The sequence below is a fragment of the Natator depressus genome, chromosome 12 (genome assembly GCF_965152275.1).
Source record: "Natator depressus isolate rNatDep1 chromosome 12, rNatDep2.hap1, whole genome shotgun sequence".
In the NCBI taxonomy this organism is placed as follows: domain Eukaryota; kingdom Metazoa; phylum Chordata; order Testudines; family Cheloniidae; genus Natator; species Natator depressus.
Genome location: NC_134245.1, coordinates 43,146,507 through 43,161,756, shown reverse-complemented (window position 1 = coordinate 43,161,756; position 15,250 = coordinate 43,146,507). Strand labels below are relative to the sequence as shown.

General features: G+C 48.3%; 1 protein-coding gene across 2 annotated transcripts in view; it reads right to left on the bottom strand.

Moving 5' to 3' along the window:
• AP1G1 (adaptor related protein complex 1 subunit gamma 1) overlaps nucleotides 1-15,250 on the bottom strand; it is a 100,465-nt gene that overhangs the window by 8,772 nt on the left and 76,443 nt on the right. For both annotated transcript variants that reach the window (XM_074969027.1, XM_074969026.1), the window contains exons 12-21: nucleotides 13,063-13,203; nucleotides 12,427-12,481; nucleotides 9,044-9,166; nucleotides 8,610-8,699; nucleotides 7,899-8,026; nucleotides 4,426-4,530; nucleotides 2,470-2,611; nucleotides 1,818-1,944; nucleotides 1,223-1,318; nucleotides 814-974 (exon numbers count right to left, since the gene is read on the bottom strand). In XM_074969027.1, coding sequence (XP_074825128.1) covers nucleotides 814-974; nucleotides 1,223-1,318; nucleotides 1,818-1,944; nucleotides 2,470-2,611; nucleotides 4,426-4,530; nucleotides 7,899-8,026; nucleotides 8,610-8,699; nucleotides 9,044-9,166; nucleotides 12,427-12,481; nucleotides 13,063-13,203 — 1,168 coding nt within the window. The remainder of the gene's footprint in view (nucleotides 1-813; nucleotides 975-1,222; nucleotides 1,319-1,817; nucleotides 1,945-2,469; nucleotides 2,612-4,425; nucleotides 4,531-7,898; nucleotides 8,027-8,609; nucleotides 8,700-9,043; nucleotides 9,167-12,426; nucleotides 12,482-13,062; nucleotides 13,204-15,250) is intronic.

Here is a 15,250-nt window from a genome sequence, read left to right as displayed (position 1 = left end):
TTTAAGGGAGTTCCTTGGTCTTTTCTCCTTTTAGAGAGGTCAGAAGCACTCAGCATGCCTGCAGCACTCCAGAGGCCAGAGGGTTTTCATCTCCTGCTTTCTCACAGGCTGAAATCAGATTGACATAACTGCTGGCAGATGGGGAGGAGGCAGAGCCTCACTGCCCCGAGGGCAGAACTGCTTCTGCTGTGCTCCTGAGCAAACAGCAAACAGCCTGATAACCATAGGAATGATTCTGCCACAAGGCTGAGTTGCACTGGTTCTCAGGGACAAAGGCACTGTCTCCATTCTACCACAATCCGAGACTAGCTCTTCACACACAGCCAGGAAACCTACTCTCACTTGGAGAGTTGCTAAGTAAACATGCATGCACAAGTCTTCCCAACTCAGCCAAACCAAACTGGATTGTCTCTGGGACACAGGAAGGCACCTTTCCTCCTACCAAGTTTCATCTTCTTACTCCCACCTGCTTCAGAGTGAGAGCTGTTCAAAGGGCTCTTCTGGCTGTTGATAAGGATGAGTGTGTCTTAGAGAAGCTGAACTGTTTAATCAGACTTCCCAGAAGGATCCCCCTAGCCCCAGACAGAGCCAGGCCTGGGAAAGCTCAGCCCTAAAGGTACCTGCTCAACTCTAAATACCATCTTAAAACAGGACTATTTGGGCAGCTTGAGATCTAAGAAAACAGCTTAACAGCTTTAACTCCTCCTTATGCTTCTTGGAGCTTCGCTTCCTCTGTGCAGAAGGGACAAAACAATAGAAAGAATTTGGAAAAAGACAGGGGGCTAGCCACCCAGCCAGTCATGGCAGCTCTACCTTTGGTACCGCAGCCTGGAAAACGAAGTCTGTCATGTCCAGCTCTGTGCTGTTGGAGGCTTGTATCGTGATCACGGTGACGCTGGGGTTGGTGTTCGATCTCTCAAAGGTGAACTCTATCTTCAGCCCATTCTTGCTGTATGCAGTGATGGAGGGGATGCCTGCAGCCGAGGGACAAGAGCAGCAGCCCAGTAAGGACCTGGAGAGCATTCTCAATGTCAGCAGGCCCACCTGCCGCCCCTAAACCCTATGTCCAGAATGTAGAGAACTGCTCTCCTTTTCCCCCTTATTCCACCTCCTCCTTCACACCTTCACACATTGCTCCTGAGCACTCCCAAATCCTCCTCCTCATTACCAGACCCCCGATGGTTACAACAGCTACATGTGCTCAGGTTTCCTATGCTCCTACCAGCAGCAATATCATTGAAGAGAGGTTGTGATGAGAGCCCATCCAACAGGAACGGAGGCTGCGATATCTGCGGGGCAGGGACCGAGGCTGGAGAAGCTAGAGAAAGCAGGTTAGAAGAAGGTAGAGTTTAGCTAGCAGGAAATATAGAGTGGCTTTTCCCAGCTCAAGGATTAGCTAGAAGGAGCATGCTATTTTTACAAACAAAAAACCCAATAGGGCCATCTCCTTTCCCCAAGAATGACCTCAATCTCAGCCATCACCAGCAAGTCTCCAGGCAGAGAGAACACCTCTCCCCTCTCTTGATTCTCTCCTGCCAGGCTGAGAACCTGTCCCAGGACAGAGGAACACTCATCTGACTCCAACGCATTTCCCACCCTCTCCATATTAGCCTTGGACCAAGCCCCCTGTGAGAGGGCATGCAATGCCATTGAACCTCATCCCCTGCCAGAGGAATGGGGAATTTCCCTGCCTCCCCTGCAGAAGATCCTATCCCTGGAAAAAGAACAGGGAAGAATGCCCCTCTTATCCTGGCCCAGCTCCTCCCATCAAGCTGAGGGACCTGGAATACATCTCAATAGCTGCAGCCTGGTCTCACCTGTTAGGTTGAGATCTCCCAGGAGGTCAAGGAGCTCCCCACCGGCAGAGGCTGGCTTGCTTGTAGGGGCAGTTGGAATGACTGGGGTTATATCATTTCCTCCCAATAAGTCCAACAAGTCATTTGCCTAATAAAAAAAGCAATAAAACCTCTGTTATCTTCTCAGCTCCCTGCTACCTTTGTGTTTACCTGTGACAAATGCCACTTGCTCTCAGATGAAAAGGTCCCTCTCTCAGTGATCTGCCTGTGAAGCTCTTACACTAGTCTCGGACTAATGCTGACAATTTGCGCTCAGCAACTTAAGCTGTCTAGTTTCCAGGGGTCTCAGAAAGACAGCGGGAGGTGCTGTGCCAAGGAGGGGAGGAGTTTCTGAGAGGCAGGTCACAACTTGTAGGTGGGATTTAACTCCATCCACCCCACCTGCTCCAGCCTGCACTCCTGCTGTGGCACCTTTCCCTGATGCCAGTCCTTGACTCCCTTCTTTTGCCTGGGAATCAGCAGGGGAGAGAGAGGTTGCATCAGGCAGGCAGACACAGGTCAGAGAAGCAGAGATGCCCTTGGCTTACTAGGGAGAGGGGAATAGTCTTCCAGCACCTGGGTCTGAGAGGACAGTGGGAGAGTTACACCAGTTGAAGAGAGCACCTTCCATTACCTGGCTGGTGGGCTGCAGCCCAGAGGGGGGAGGTTTGGTTTCCAGCACTGCTGGCTCTGTCTCTCCATTGGTCTGTACAATCTCAGTGGGGCCATTTGTGGTCACCTTTTCCATAACTGGCATTCTCTCAAGTAGGGCTGACCTGAAAGAAGCTGACATGGTTACACTCTGGGCCATCTACCCTGATCCCAATCCAAAGTACTTGAGATGGCAAGGATGATGTGAAGAGGGTGCCCGGCCTTTTGCTTTAGCTCTATGAGAAGAATTGAACTCTGGGATCACACAACTGAGCTTGAGCTGATTAAAGACTGGGGCCACTCCGTCACCAGCGTAAACCTGGTTATTGACAGGTATTGTCTTTATAGGCAATACAGAGCCCTGCCCTGCACCTACATGGGACAGGTCCCATTGCAGAGCTAGGATAGGGAAGCCCAAGACTCAGGGGGAGAAGACCTAAGCACACTGCGGCTTGGAGTGGGTGCTCACAGAAGACATCCCTGCTCGACTGCAGATGCAGCTGAGTTAGAGCAACTGACTGCGTTTTCCTGACAGGCATGTTTATCCAGCACAAGGCATGGTGATGGAATGGGGAAGGCAAGCACCCACGCAGCAAACTTACCCAGGTTCCAGTCTTTCAGGAGAGCTACTAGGTAACAGTCTGAGCACAGAGAGATTGTGTGTGTAGAAGGGGTGGATGGGACGAAAGATGGGATGCAGGACATGCTACCAAAGTCAAAGAGATGGAAGATGAGAGCCACCCCTTGATATGAACTACTTGGGGGACACCCCACAGACACTGCGCAGGATGCTGAACAGACTATTAAATTGCCTATGTGCCTCTGAGGGGTAGAAAATGAAAAATGTCACATTGCCAAGGAACCTGAGCCCCATGACTGTGCATTCTCAGCCATTATTAAAATCTTCAGGAGTGAAAACCATCAACCCCAGAATCACTCCGGTGTAACGAAGGCCAATACACTCACCACCCCAGCACTTCAAACCCTTTGTCACAAGGCTACACAATCAAAGTTCATGGTTCTTTTTGCTCTAAGGCAAAGCTTCCTAAACTGTCTTCTGCAATGCCCCTGCGTGCATTTGCAAGGAGCTGGGTGATCATCTGATGCTGGCTCCATCATGTTTCCAGCAACTAAATTCCATTAGAAGAAGCTTTCCTCCTGTGACCTTATCATGAGAGCCGTTACTGTAATTGCCACAGAGATGTTATGGCATCACCAATGGGAAGGGAGCTGGGTTCCATGAAATTGTGAATGGAGGAGGCACAGACAAGACAAGCTATTAAAATGTAGTCCTCAGAAGCCCAGCTCTAGGATGCTGAGGAACTGGTTCTGCAGGCCCTGGCCAGCATATGGAACTGGCTGTCTCCCAGTGTTGTCACTGGATTCCCATTATCTTTCCTTTGTACCCAAGTCTGGGAAGGAGGAGGACAAACCTTGTCTGGGTATTTCTTGTGGGGTGGGGACTGCCTGTGAAGTGGGCTGTAACTCACGAAAGCTTATGCTCAAATAAATTTGTTAGTCTCTAAGGTGCCACAAGTCCTCCTTTTCTTTTTGTGAATACAGACTAACACGGCTGCTACTCTGAAACCAGTCTAAAAAGAGACTCACATGGGAAGACTACATCAGACCGTACAGGGACGCTAATCTAGCAGACAAAGGCATAACAAACAGACAGCTGGAAGTTGATGTCAGCAAAGTTCAATCTGGAAATAAGATGCACATTTTAACAGTGAGGGTCATTAATCACTGAAAGCTTCCCAAGGTATATAGTGGGTTCTCCAGCACTTGATGTCCTTAAACCAAGGCTGGCGTTTTTCTAGACGATATGCTTCTAGCTCAAGCACAGGCTGTGGTCTTGATGTAGAATCCCTGGGCGACGTTTTCTGGCCCAAGTTATGCAGGAGGTCACCTTCTCACCTTAAATCTTTCTTGTACTCACCTCATGTGATCATACTTCTTGAAAAGTGCATTGTACTCCACTGCCCTCTGCTGGAGCTCCACATCAATGCTGCTGCCATAGATGGACACAACCTTCTTAATGCGGCTGCGGGGCAAGAAACCAATAATGAAACCAATAAACACTGAGCAAGGGCAGAGTGTTCCCCAGACATTAGCTCAGAATTCTCCAGCAAGTGTCCGTGTAACTGGCCTGTAACCCAATAGGGACAGTGTTGTTTCTAATTTACTACCTTGGCAACTTTGCAGGCCCATGATTAGGGCCCTACCAAATTCACGGCCATGAAAAATTCTCAGACCATGAAATCTGGTGTCCCCCCTTCCCCCACCCGTGAAATTTCATAGAATAGAATCATAGAATATCAGGGTTGGAAGGGACCCCAGAAGGTCATCTAGTCCAACCCCCTGCTCGAAGCAGGACCAATTCCCAGTTAAATCATCCCAGCCAGGGCTTTGTCAAGCCTGACCTTAAAAACCTCTAAGGAAGGAGATTCTACCACCTCCCTAGGTAACGCATTCCAGTGTTTCACCACCCTCTTCGTGAAAAAGTTTTTCCTAATATCCAATCTAAACCTCCCCCATTGCAACTTGAGACCATTACTCCTCGTTCTGTCATCTGCTACCATTGAGAACAGTCTAGAGCCATCCTCTTTGGAACCCCCTTTCAGGTAGTTGAAAGCAGCTATCAAATCCCCCCTCATTCTTCTCTTCTGCAGACTAAACAATCCCAGCTCCCTCAGCCTCTCTTCATAAGTCATGTGCTCTAGACCCCTAATCATTTTTGTTGCCCTTCGCTGGACTCTCTCCAATTTATCCACATCCTTCTTGTAGTGTGGGGCCCAAAACTGGACACAGTACTCCAGATGAGGCCTCACCAGTGTCGAATAGAGGGGAACGATCACATCCCTCGATCTGCTCGCTATGCCCCTACTTATACATCCCAAAATGCCATTGGCCTTCTTGGCAACAAGGGCACACTGTTGACTCATATCCAGCTTCTCGTCCACTGTCACCCCTAGGTCCTTTTCCGCAGAACTGCTGCCTAGCCATTCGGTCCCTAGTCTGTAGCGGTGCATTGGATTCTTCCATCCTAAGTGCAGGACCCTGCACTTATCCTTATTGAACCTCATCAGATTTCTTTTGGCCCAATCCTCCAATTTGTCTAGGTCCTTCTGTATCCTATCCCTCCCCTCCAGCGTATCTACCACTCCTCCCAGTTTAGTATCATCTGCAAATTTGCTGAGAGTGCAATCCACACCATCCTCCAGATCATTTATGAAGATATTGAACAAAACCGGCCCCAGGACCGACCCCTGGGGCACTCCACTTGACACCGGCTGCCAACTAGACATGGAGCCATTGATCACTACCCGTTGAGCCCGACAATCTAGCCAGCTTTCTACCCACCTTATAGTGCATTCATCTAGCCCATACTTCCTTAACTTGCTGACAAGAATACTGTGGGAGACCGTGTCAAAAGCTTTGCTAAAGTCAAGAAACAATACATCCACTGCTTTCCCTTCATCCACAGAACCAGTAATCTCATCATAAAAGGTGATTAGATTAGTCAGGCATGACCTTCCCTTGGTGAATCCATGCTGACTGTTCCTGATCACTTTCCTCTCATGTAAGTGCTTCAGGATTGATTCTTTGAGGACCTGCTCCATGATTTTTCCAGGGACTGAGGTGAGGCTGACTGGCCTGTAGTTCCCAGGATCCTCCTTCTTCCCTTTTTTAAAGATTGGCACTACATTAGCCTTTTTCCAGTCATCCGGGACTTCCCCCGTTCGCCATGAGTTTTCAAAGATAACGGCCAAGGGCTCTGCAATCACAGCCGCCAATTCCTTCAGCACTCTCGGATGTAACTCGTCCGGCCCCATGGACTTGTGCACGTCCAGCTTTTCTAAATAGTCCCTAACCACCTCTATCTCCACCGAGGGCTTTTGTGTGCTTTTACCCATGGGCGGTGGGTATAATAGGCCTGGGGAGACTCTGGCTCCCTTGCCACTGCCACAGCCAGCGAACCCCCAGTTGCAGGGCTTTGGGGGGAAGTTTCTGATTTATTGTCCCATGCAGGTCCTGGGGCAGCTGAGGAGGTGATATGTGCTATTCAGCTTCCCTGGAGTCCAGGGAGATTACTGATGAACCCGGGAAGCTGAGTAGCAAATACTGCCTCCTCAGCTGCCCTGGAACCTGCATGGGGCATATCAAAAGCTTCTTCCGGGCCAGAGATGCTTTTCCTCAGGCGGTTTGGGGAGGGGAGGCACAGCACAGCTGCAGATGGCCCAGGACTCCTCTGGGCGGGGGGGGCCTCAGGGCTTCAGCCAGCCTGGGGATCCTCCAACCAAGGGGGGAGCAGGCGGTCTTGGGGCTTCAGATGCTGGGGAGAGGGGGGCATGTTCGCCATGGGCAAAAAGGGCGGAGCCGGGGCTAACCTCCCCAAAGGGGGGTTCCACCCACTGCTCATGCTTTTACCTTACACTATACAGATTTCACGGGGGAGACCAGTGTTTCTCACATTGCGGGTCCTGACCCAAAAGAGAGTTGCGGAGGGTCATAAGGTTATTTTAGGGAGGTTGCGGTATTGCACCCTTACTTGTGCCCTGCTGCCTTCAGAGCTGGGTGGCTGGAGCGTGGCAGCTGCTGACTAAGGGCCCAGCTCTGCAGGCAGCAGCGCAGAAGTAAGGGTGGCAACACCATCCTATGCCATCCTTATTTCTGCGCTGGCGGTGGCCAGCCAGCAGCCGCTGCTCTCCCACTGCCCAGCTCTGAAAGCTACACTGCCAGCAGCAGCAGCACAGAAGTGTGGGTAGCAGTACCGCAACCCCCCACAATAACCCTGCAACCCCCTCACACCTCTTATGGGTCAGGACCCCTACGATTACAATTCCGTGAAATTTCAGATTTAAATAGCTGAAATCATGAAATTCACAATTTTTAAAATCCTATGGCTGTGAATTTGGTAGGGCCCATGATGCTCTGCTGTCTGACACTTTGCTGGAATACTACAGGGCGTATCAGATCCCCAGTGCCAGCAGCGTGCCCAACAGTGCTAGACAAGTCACCTGCAAGCAACATGGCTGCTCATTCCCTTTGAATTATGGACAGCGGGAATTCAAAAGGGAAACTATATACATAAATGAGGATTCACTTCCGCAACAGAGTATTTTCAAGTGAAGTCACACCGTCTCCACACAGAGCACAGACCATAACGAACAGGGAGAGTACGACACATACAAAGCCACACAACACTCTTCATACATGTATGCAAGGCAGGATCACAGAGTCTACGCAACAGGAAAACCCCTTATGGTCCATGAAGGCAGAAGCTACATCACAGAAACCCTCCCTCCGGCCCCACTGCAGCTTGTGCCCTCCTGCCTGCCACATGCATGTCCTGCTGGCCTTCACCAGCACGCCCTCCCCATGCAGTGCGAGCACCCAAGGGAGACTCACTTGACAGTGCAGGTGAACCTCGTGGAAAGCTTCATGATGGCGGTGAGAGCGTAACCTCGTGTAACGGATGCAGACATGTTTGATATCAGGACACTTTCTAAAATATCGAGTACTTCCTCTTCCGTTACCTGAGCAAAGCAAGCGCAGCAGGTTAGTGTCCGAGAAAAGAGATGGGCTCTGCTGCACAACCTCCTGGGCACACTCCCAAGCCATTGTTTCCCTCTGCTCCTACATCACCGAGGAGGATATGGGCTGGCGGGTATATTTATGGGCGGTCCAACCCCTTGTTTGTGTTCCATTTCTGGGACAGGCATGCAGAGCACTGGATTGGCACTGAGAAATCCATTTAAAAATTAAAATCCATAAATTTGATATATTTATAAATCGCATTTTCCCCATACACCAAGGAGAAGTAGCATTAGCAGTGCAATGCGCAGCCCCTGCTTGGCCAGAACACCCAGCCAGATTAGCCCCCAACCCCTCCAACTCGACATCAATGCCAGGAGCTTCCCAGAGTTGACAATACACGTGCCCACAGCCCATCTCCACCCTACCACAGGGCAATTACTCTCTGGCCCAGCAGCATCATGTCCACCAGTGCTAACTCAAGCAAGAGCATTCCCCCACTCCCACATGCTCAGCACCACACTACTCCAACGCCCCTCCAGTACACTCACAACTGCTCTACTTTCCCCTTTCCCAGAGCTGTACCTGAACTGGCTCCTCCTCTTCACACTGACCAGATATCAAGAGGTCTCCATATTCTCCCATACACCAAGAGGCCACCTGCACTAGGGGCTGCTGTCAGAAGACAAAAGTTAGACATGTTAGGGACAAACAGCTCTCTGGATGACAGACAAAGCTCAGGAGCATCCAATCCAGCCCATTATGGCACACAGCAGGCCTGGCCAGTGCACCAAGAGGCTTCCTGGGGGGTGTCTGGTATGGTCCAAAAGGGCAGTACATATCACCAAGAGAACAGGTATAATTAGGACCACTCCTGTCCTCACTGGCCAGAGGACTGGCCTATGGGGATTTTCAATGGACATTACTGAGCCTTGAGCTTCCTTTGGAAGCAAGTCACTCATGCTGGCTCACTAACAGGGACACTAGGGGTCGCTGCGAAACCTGGTCTGGACATCTACCTGGGAGTAGTCACCAAGGATGGCTTTGTAGAGTCTCTGTACAGTATAGGCATGCATCTCCATGCTATTTGTTATCAGCTGGATCAAGTTGGGGACAGCATCATCTCGAACATAACTTCCTGCCTGAAAGAGAAGTCATATTTCCAAGAAACATACAGGAGGCTTATTTGGTTTCACTGTCACACCCTCTTCCAGCATACTCCATCCACCAGTGAAACACAAGCCAGCTCAGGGCAGACTCAAAGGGTACTTTAAAGAATCTGCTAGGAGTTAAAAACTGCTTTGCAACATCCTGAAGAGATGCTCTATGGGTTTGTCTACACTGCACACTCCTTACAGCAGCATGTGGAGTACATATGCTGCACAACCCACTGGCATTGGTATAAAGAAGAGTGTAGATGGCAAGGCGCTGCTTAGGCAAGTACAGTAAAGACAAACCAGAACCTCAGGGTTCATACCCTACACATCTCACTACACGCCCAAGCAGTGCCTCTCCTGCCAACATTGCTAAAAATAGCAACGTAGTGTCCCACTGCCTCCCTGCTGCTGAAGCGCTTCCCCAGTGCAGGGAGCTACAGCAGCCCTTCCCACAGCCTCCCCCATCAGAGCCTTTCCTCAGTGCATCCCCTCGCCACAGCACTTTACTGCCACCTGTACCTACACACCGCAGTGTGGACGCAGCCTGCTTTTCACTGCAGTGCATAGTTACACGTACCCCACATGCCTCAGTGAGCGTGCTGTGTAGACATATCCTATGGCTGACGGTGAACACACACCGTCAGCTAGCAGTAGTAGAAGACCGTCATTATTTAGCTTCTCCCCCAACCCCTCTATACAACAAACTACATCCTGATGATCCAGAAAAATATAAGCTGCAGAGGCCCTCTGGTTTCTCTGTCAAAATGAAGGCTATCACAACACAAACTAAAAAGTAATCAAATTACATGCTTCACCACAGGAACCAGGAAGAAAATAAGTCATTGCCATCTGCATCACTCAGTACATGAATAGCTAAGCAGGCGTCAGCGAAGGCTGCTGCTTACTACCAAAAATGTGCCAAATACACCACATGGTTGTCCTGCCCACATCCTACTACGTCTACTTCATCCCCCATCGTATCTTGGCAAATCCAGACAGAGCTCTTTGGAGGTAGTGACTGATTTTCTGTTATGCATTTGCATGGATTAGGACTCCATTTCTTCAGGGAGAAGCAGAGGATGGAATGAGGAGAGAAGTTGGCCTGACAACTTCCCCTGTTGGCCCTGCTGCACAAGCACCAATGCCAATATTTATTTTGAATCCATACAAAAAGTTCTCTCCAAGATAGAAATTCTTTCACAGCATCACTCAGCACCACGGTCTTCCATTCTCTTAGAGCTTATACAGATGTTCCTTTACTTGAGATCCCAGGATCATGGCTCTTTTGCCTTTTCCGCATTAAGACAGCGGAAAAAGGAACAGATGCCTCCACCAAAGAAGCATCTCTCTGAGCCCTCAGACAGGTCTGAAAGGATGATGGCACCACTGGCTTCTGCTCCTTGCGTGGACCTCAGCACTGAAGATGCAGATATGCAGAGCACCTTGGATTTCGGTTCCAAAGAATAGAGCACAGAAGGCAGCAGTGTCACATTCTCTGGTGCCAAGAAAGGCTTCATTGAAGACACAAAAATTCCTGGATGCAGAAGGCGGTTCTATTTGTTCTCTTGCTCACAGCCGGAGTCTATTCTGATGAAGGACAGGCCAGGCGACTTGCCTGCTTATCTATCTTTACAGACCCTTTGGCTAGGGGCCAGGAACACTGAACAAAGAGCCAGGGAATAACCTCTCCCCACAACGCAGATGAGGCAGCAAACATGTCATTTGACTTTGGCATCTTGGAGGAAGGAGGTATACTACTTGAATTGCATCTCTTGTACAGTGGACCTTGACATCAAGAACAAAGCCAAAAGGCTGGCCAAGTCAAAACCGTGCAAGATCACAGAAACAAAGGGAAAATTACATGCAGCCTAATGATACCAACTAAGCTAACCCTTGGTATTAACAGTGAGCAGAATAAAGTCTGGCCAAAAAGAAAACTAAGAGCTGCAGGCACAGAGTGATGGACCCCAACACACACAGCTAAAAGAGACCAGAAGGGACTGAGGCTGTTGGGTACATCTGGATGGCAGCTGAGAGGGTGCTTCCCAGTGCGACTAGACAGATGCACTAGCTCTGCTCAAGCTAGCTAGATAGCATACTAGAAACAGTCAGTGTGGACGCTGCAATGTGGGCGGTAGCTTGGGCTAGCCACCCGAGCACAACCCAGAGTCTGTACTGGGGTGATGAGCCCATGTCACCCGCCTGTGCCACAACGTTATCATGCGAGCTTGAGCAGAGCAAGCATGTGTCTGTCTTCCTAGTCTGGGAGGCCTGCCACTAGCTGCAGTGCAGACATGGCTCAGCAGGCCTCAGTCAGGGCACTGTGTGAGGGAGCTTGTGCAATCCCCATGGCAACTGTTTGCTAGAAGCTCCCCTCTTACTACCAAGGCAGTTCTCAGTGGAAGTTAACCTTCAAATGGAAATCAAGTCTCAGTCTCAACAAAGGAAGCTACTCCTTTCCACACGAAGACACTCAGGACAGGAATCAAACTGGAGACCACAGCCCCAGTTTCTCAGGCGTTTTGTGAGAAGACTGTTGTCTCAAATGTTAAATTATAGCACCCATTTGTCAGCTTCTCACACAAACTCCTCCATGCTTTCTTCCATGCTGCCCTTTATACATGGCATGCCCTCCCTGATCTCATCTGCAAGGCCTTCCTCTAGTCCCACCTCAGCAGTGATTGTTATCAAGTGGTCAGTCAATAAATGATAATTAGGTCCAAAGGTAGCTTGGTTAGCTGGCACTGTGTGTATAATGAATTACATAAGAATGGCAGGAGTACCCCTCTCCTCTCACCCTTCATATGTCACTTTGCTTCTTGGGTTATGGTAAAGAGCCTGTATTTCCATATTTACTTGTACTGCACGCAGCACAAAGCGGCCCTAACCCTTCCTGAAGCCCCTAGGTGCTACTGCCATTGAAGTATTAAATATTAGGACATCACTTCATAGTGGCTCCTTGCACATTCTCTTCTGAAATGATTTTTTTTTTTGGGGGGGGGGGGGGGGGGAGAAGAACACAAACGGGGGACGACGACAAAATAATCCTTTCCCATTCTCCTTTCAGGAAACACCCTAATTGTCCCAGGCTCCTACACACACAGGGCTCTGTATTAGCATCCAAGGGTCTGCAGTCAATACAACTACAGTGCAGAGTGGCTGATGGTTCTAAACTGATGCAGGATTAGCCACTGCATGAAGTTACAGAAAGCTGTTCATAGGTTCTCAGGATATGCACCACTTACCGTTGTTAGGACTCGCATAATTGTGTCTATGTGCCAGCGCTTGGAAGGGGCATATCTGAGAAGATAACGAAGAAAAAGTCAGAGGAGTGATTAGTTCTGGCATTTACCACCAGTAGAAAATCAGGTAGGATTGTGAAAGCTTCCTCTTCCCTCACCTCCTGATCCATCGCTCACTAGGAGGCCATCTCACATTTGCTGGGAAATAGTATATGGATTCACTTTTTCAATATGTCACCATTAAACCACTAGCTTTACTACGGAATAAAGTGATACTCTGCAGTATAGGACAGTAGAGCTAGTCTTCCAATTATAAAGTCACAGTAGTAATAAGATCATCTTGTTTCACAATTTAATGGAAATGAGACTGAACACGGCATCCATTCCACATAGCAGAAGGAGTAAGCACACTTGATTTGTTTAACAATGTAATCAGTAATTAAGTGCTTATCATTTTATGGGAGGCACTGTTTGTAGGCATGCCACCACCGCTGATTTGCAGAGGGGAGGGGAAGAAATGACCAACAATATCCCCCAGCCTCATTAGTTCTGGCGTGGCAGAGAGAGACACACAAATGCCCAGCCACAAAGTTCCCAGGACCAACAGGGGATTAATGTGAACTTTAATTGAGCCCTTACTTCTCTGCTGCAAGAAATATTCCAGAGGCACAATCTGCCTTGAACTCTGGCTCACAGGAATCCAGGAAATACAGCAGTTCCTTCATCATTCCACGGATGTTGTTCCCATTAACTAATGCAAAGCTCAGCTCCATTGCACGCCTGGAACAAGAGAGAGCGAGATAATAAGCTATCTCCATCAAATGACAAATACAGGGACATGTTTCCCACCTGCCCAAATCTCTCCATTTCCTGCATTCTCACATTTCAGTAAGGAAAGGAGCAGCAATCTTGATTAACGCTACTTTCCCATTCACCAGCAGATATTAAGCACCAGAGAACAAAAAACAACTGAAAAGAGGGGGAAAAGGGAAGTTCTCCAGAATTTTTATAGAAGCCTCTAACTATCCTAAAGAACAGAACACCTTTCAGCAGCAAGTGTCCATCTGAGAATTTCTGAACCTCCAGCTATTGGTCACTGCCTTGCAGAATTAGACTGACATAACAGTGAAAGCAACCCCAGGCCGTGAGAGGCTACAACTGTATAGATGAAGGCCAGAAGGATACGATGATCATTAGCCTAACTCATGGGTTCTCAAACTGGGGGTGGGGACCCCTCAGGGGGTCGTGAGGTTATTACATGGGGGGGTCGTGAGCTGTCAGCCTCCACCCCAAACCCTGCTTTCCCTCCAGCATTTATAATGGTGTTCAATATATAAAAAAGTGTTTAATTTATAAGGGGGGGGGGTCCTCACTCAGAGGCTTGCAGTGTGAAAGGGATCACCAGTACAAAAGTTTGAGACCCACTAGTCTAACTGCCCACATAGCACAGAACAGAAAACCTCACTCCATCAAATCCAAAGGGTCTGGTTGAGCTAGAAATCCAATCTGAAAGACTTCAAGGGATGGAGACTCCACCACATCTGCGGTAAGCTGTTTCACTGGTTAATCACCCTCACTGTTAAAAACGGGTGCCTTATTTCTAGTCTGAATTTGTTTAGCTTCAGTTTCCAACCACTGGGTCTCACTCTGTCTGTGTCTGCTAGATTAGGGAGCCCTCTACGATCACAAATCTTTTCCTCGTGTAGGTACTTGTACACAGTGATCAAGTCACCTCTTACCTTCTCTTGCATACACTAAATAGATGGAACTCCTTTACTCTCACCGTAAAACAGATTTTCCAGACCGCAAATCATTTGTGTAGTTCTTCTCTGAACCCCTTCCAGTTAGTCAACAACCTTTTTGAACTGTGGACATCAGAACTGGACACGATTTTCCAGTTATGGTTTCATGAATGTTTTACACAATGGTTATACCTTCTATTCAGTGTTCCCCTGTTGACAGGCCCAAGGATTGCATTAGCCCTCAGCCACAGCACTGCACTGAGCGCTCATGTTCAGCTGGTTTCCACAATGACCCTTAAGTCCTTTTCAGAGTCACTGCTTTCCAGAATACAGGCCCCCATACCATAAGTGTGACCTAAATTCTTGGTTCCCAGGTGTATTACCTTGTATTTGGCTATATTAAAACACACATTGTTCACTTGAGCCCAGCTTTTTTTCCCAAGCAATACATATTATTCTATATAACTGAGCTATCAACCATTTACCATTTCACTACTCTGTCACCTGCAATCAATCAGCAATGATTTTATTTTCTCTTTCAGATCAACAGAGACACTGAATATCACGAGGCCACAGACAGACTTCTTGAAGAGGAAACACCATCACTTACAGTGATCTTGGAGATCACTTGGCCAGTTTTAAAATCCATTTAATAGGTGCTACAATCATTTTGTTTAGTGCTCAGTTTTTTAATTCAGACTGTTGTGCAGGACTAAGTTAAATGTCTTACTGAAGTCTCAGTGTATTATGTTAAGTCACCTCTCTCTGTCAATCAAATGCGTACTCAAGAGATATTAAGTTTATTTGCCGAGACCTATTTTCAGTAAAATCATTGAATTATGCTGCCATCCTTTAGTTTTTCACCGATTATGCTCAATATCACCATTTTCTTGATTTTGTCTGGGACTGATGCACAGGTAACCAGCCTATTGTTATTGAAGTTACCCACTGACCCTTTTTAAGTACTAGTACATTCGCTTTTTTCCCCAATTACTTAGGATTTCCCCAGTATTCCAAGATTTGTTAAATATCAATATCAATGGATTAGAGAGCTCCCCATCCAACTCTTGATACTCTTGAGTGCA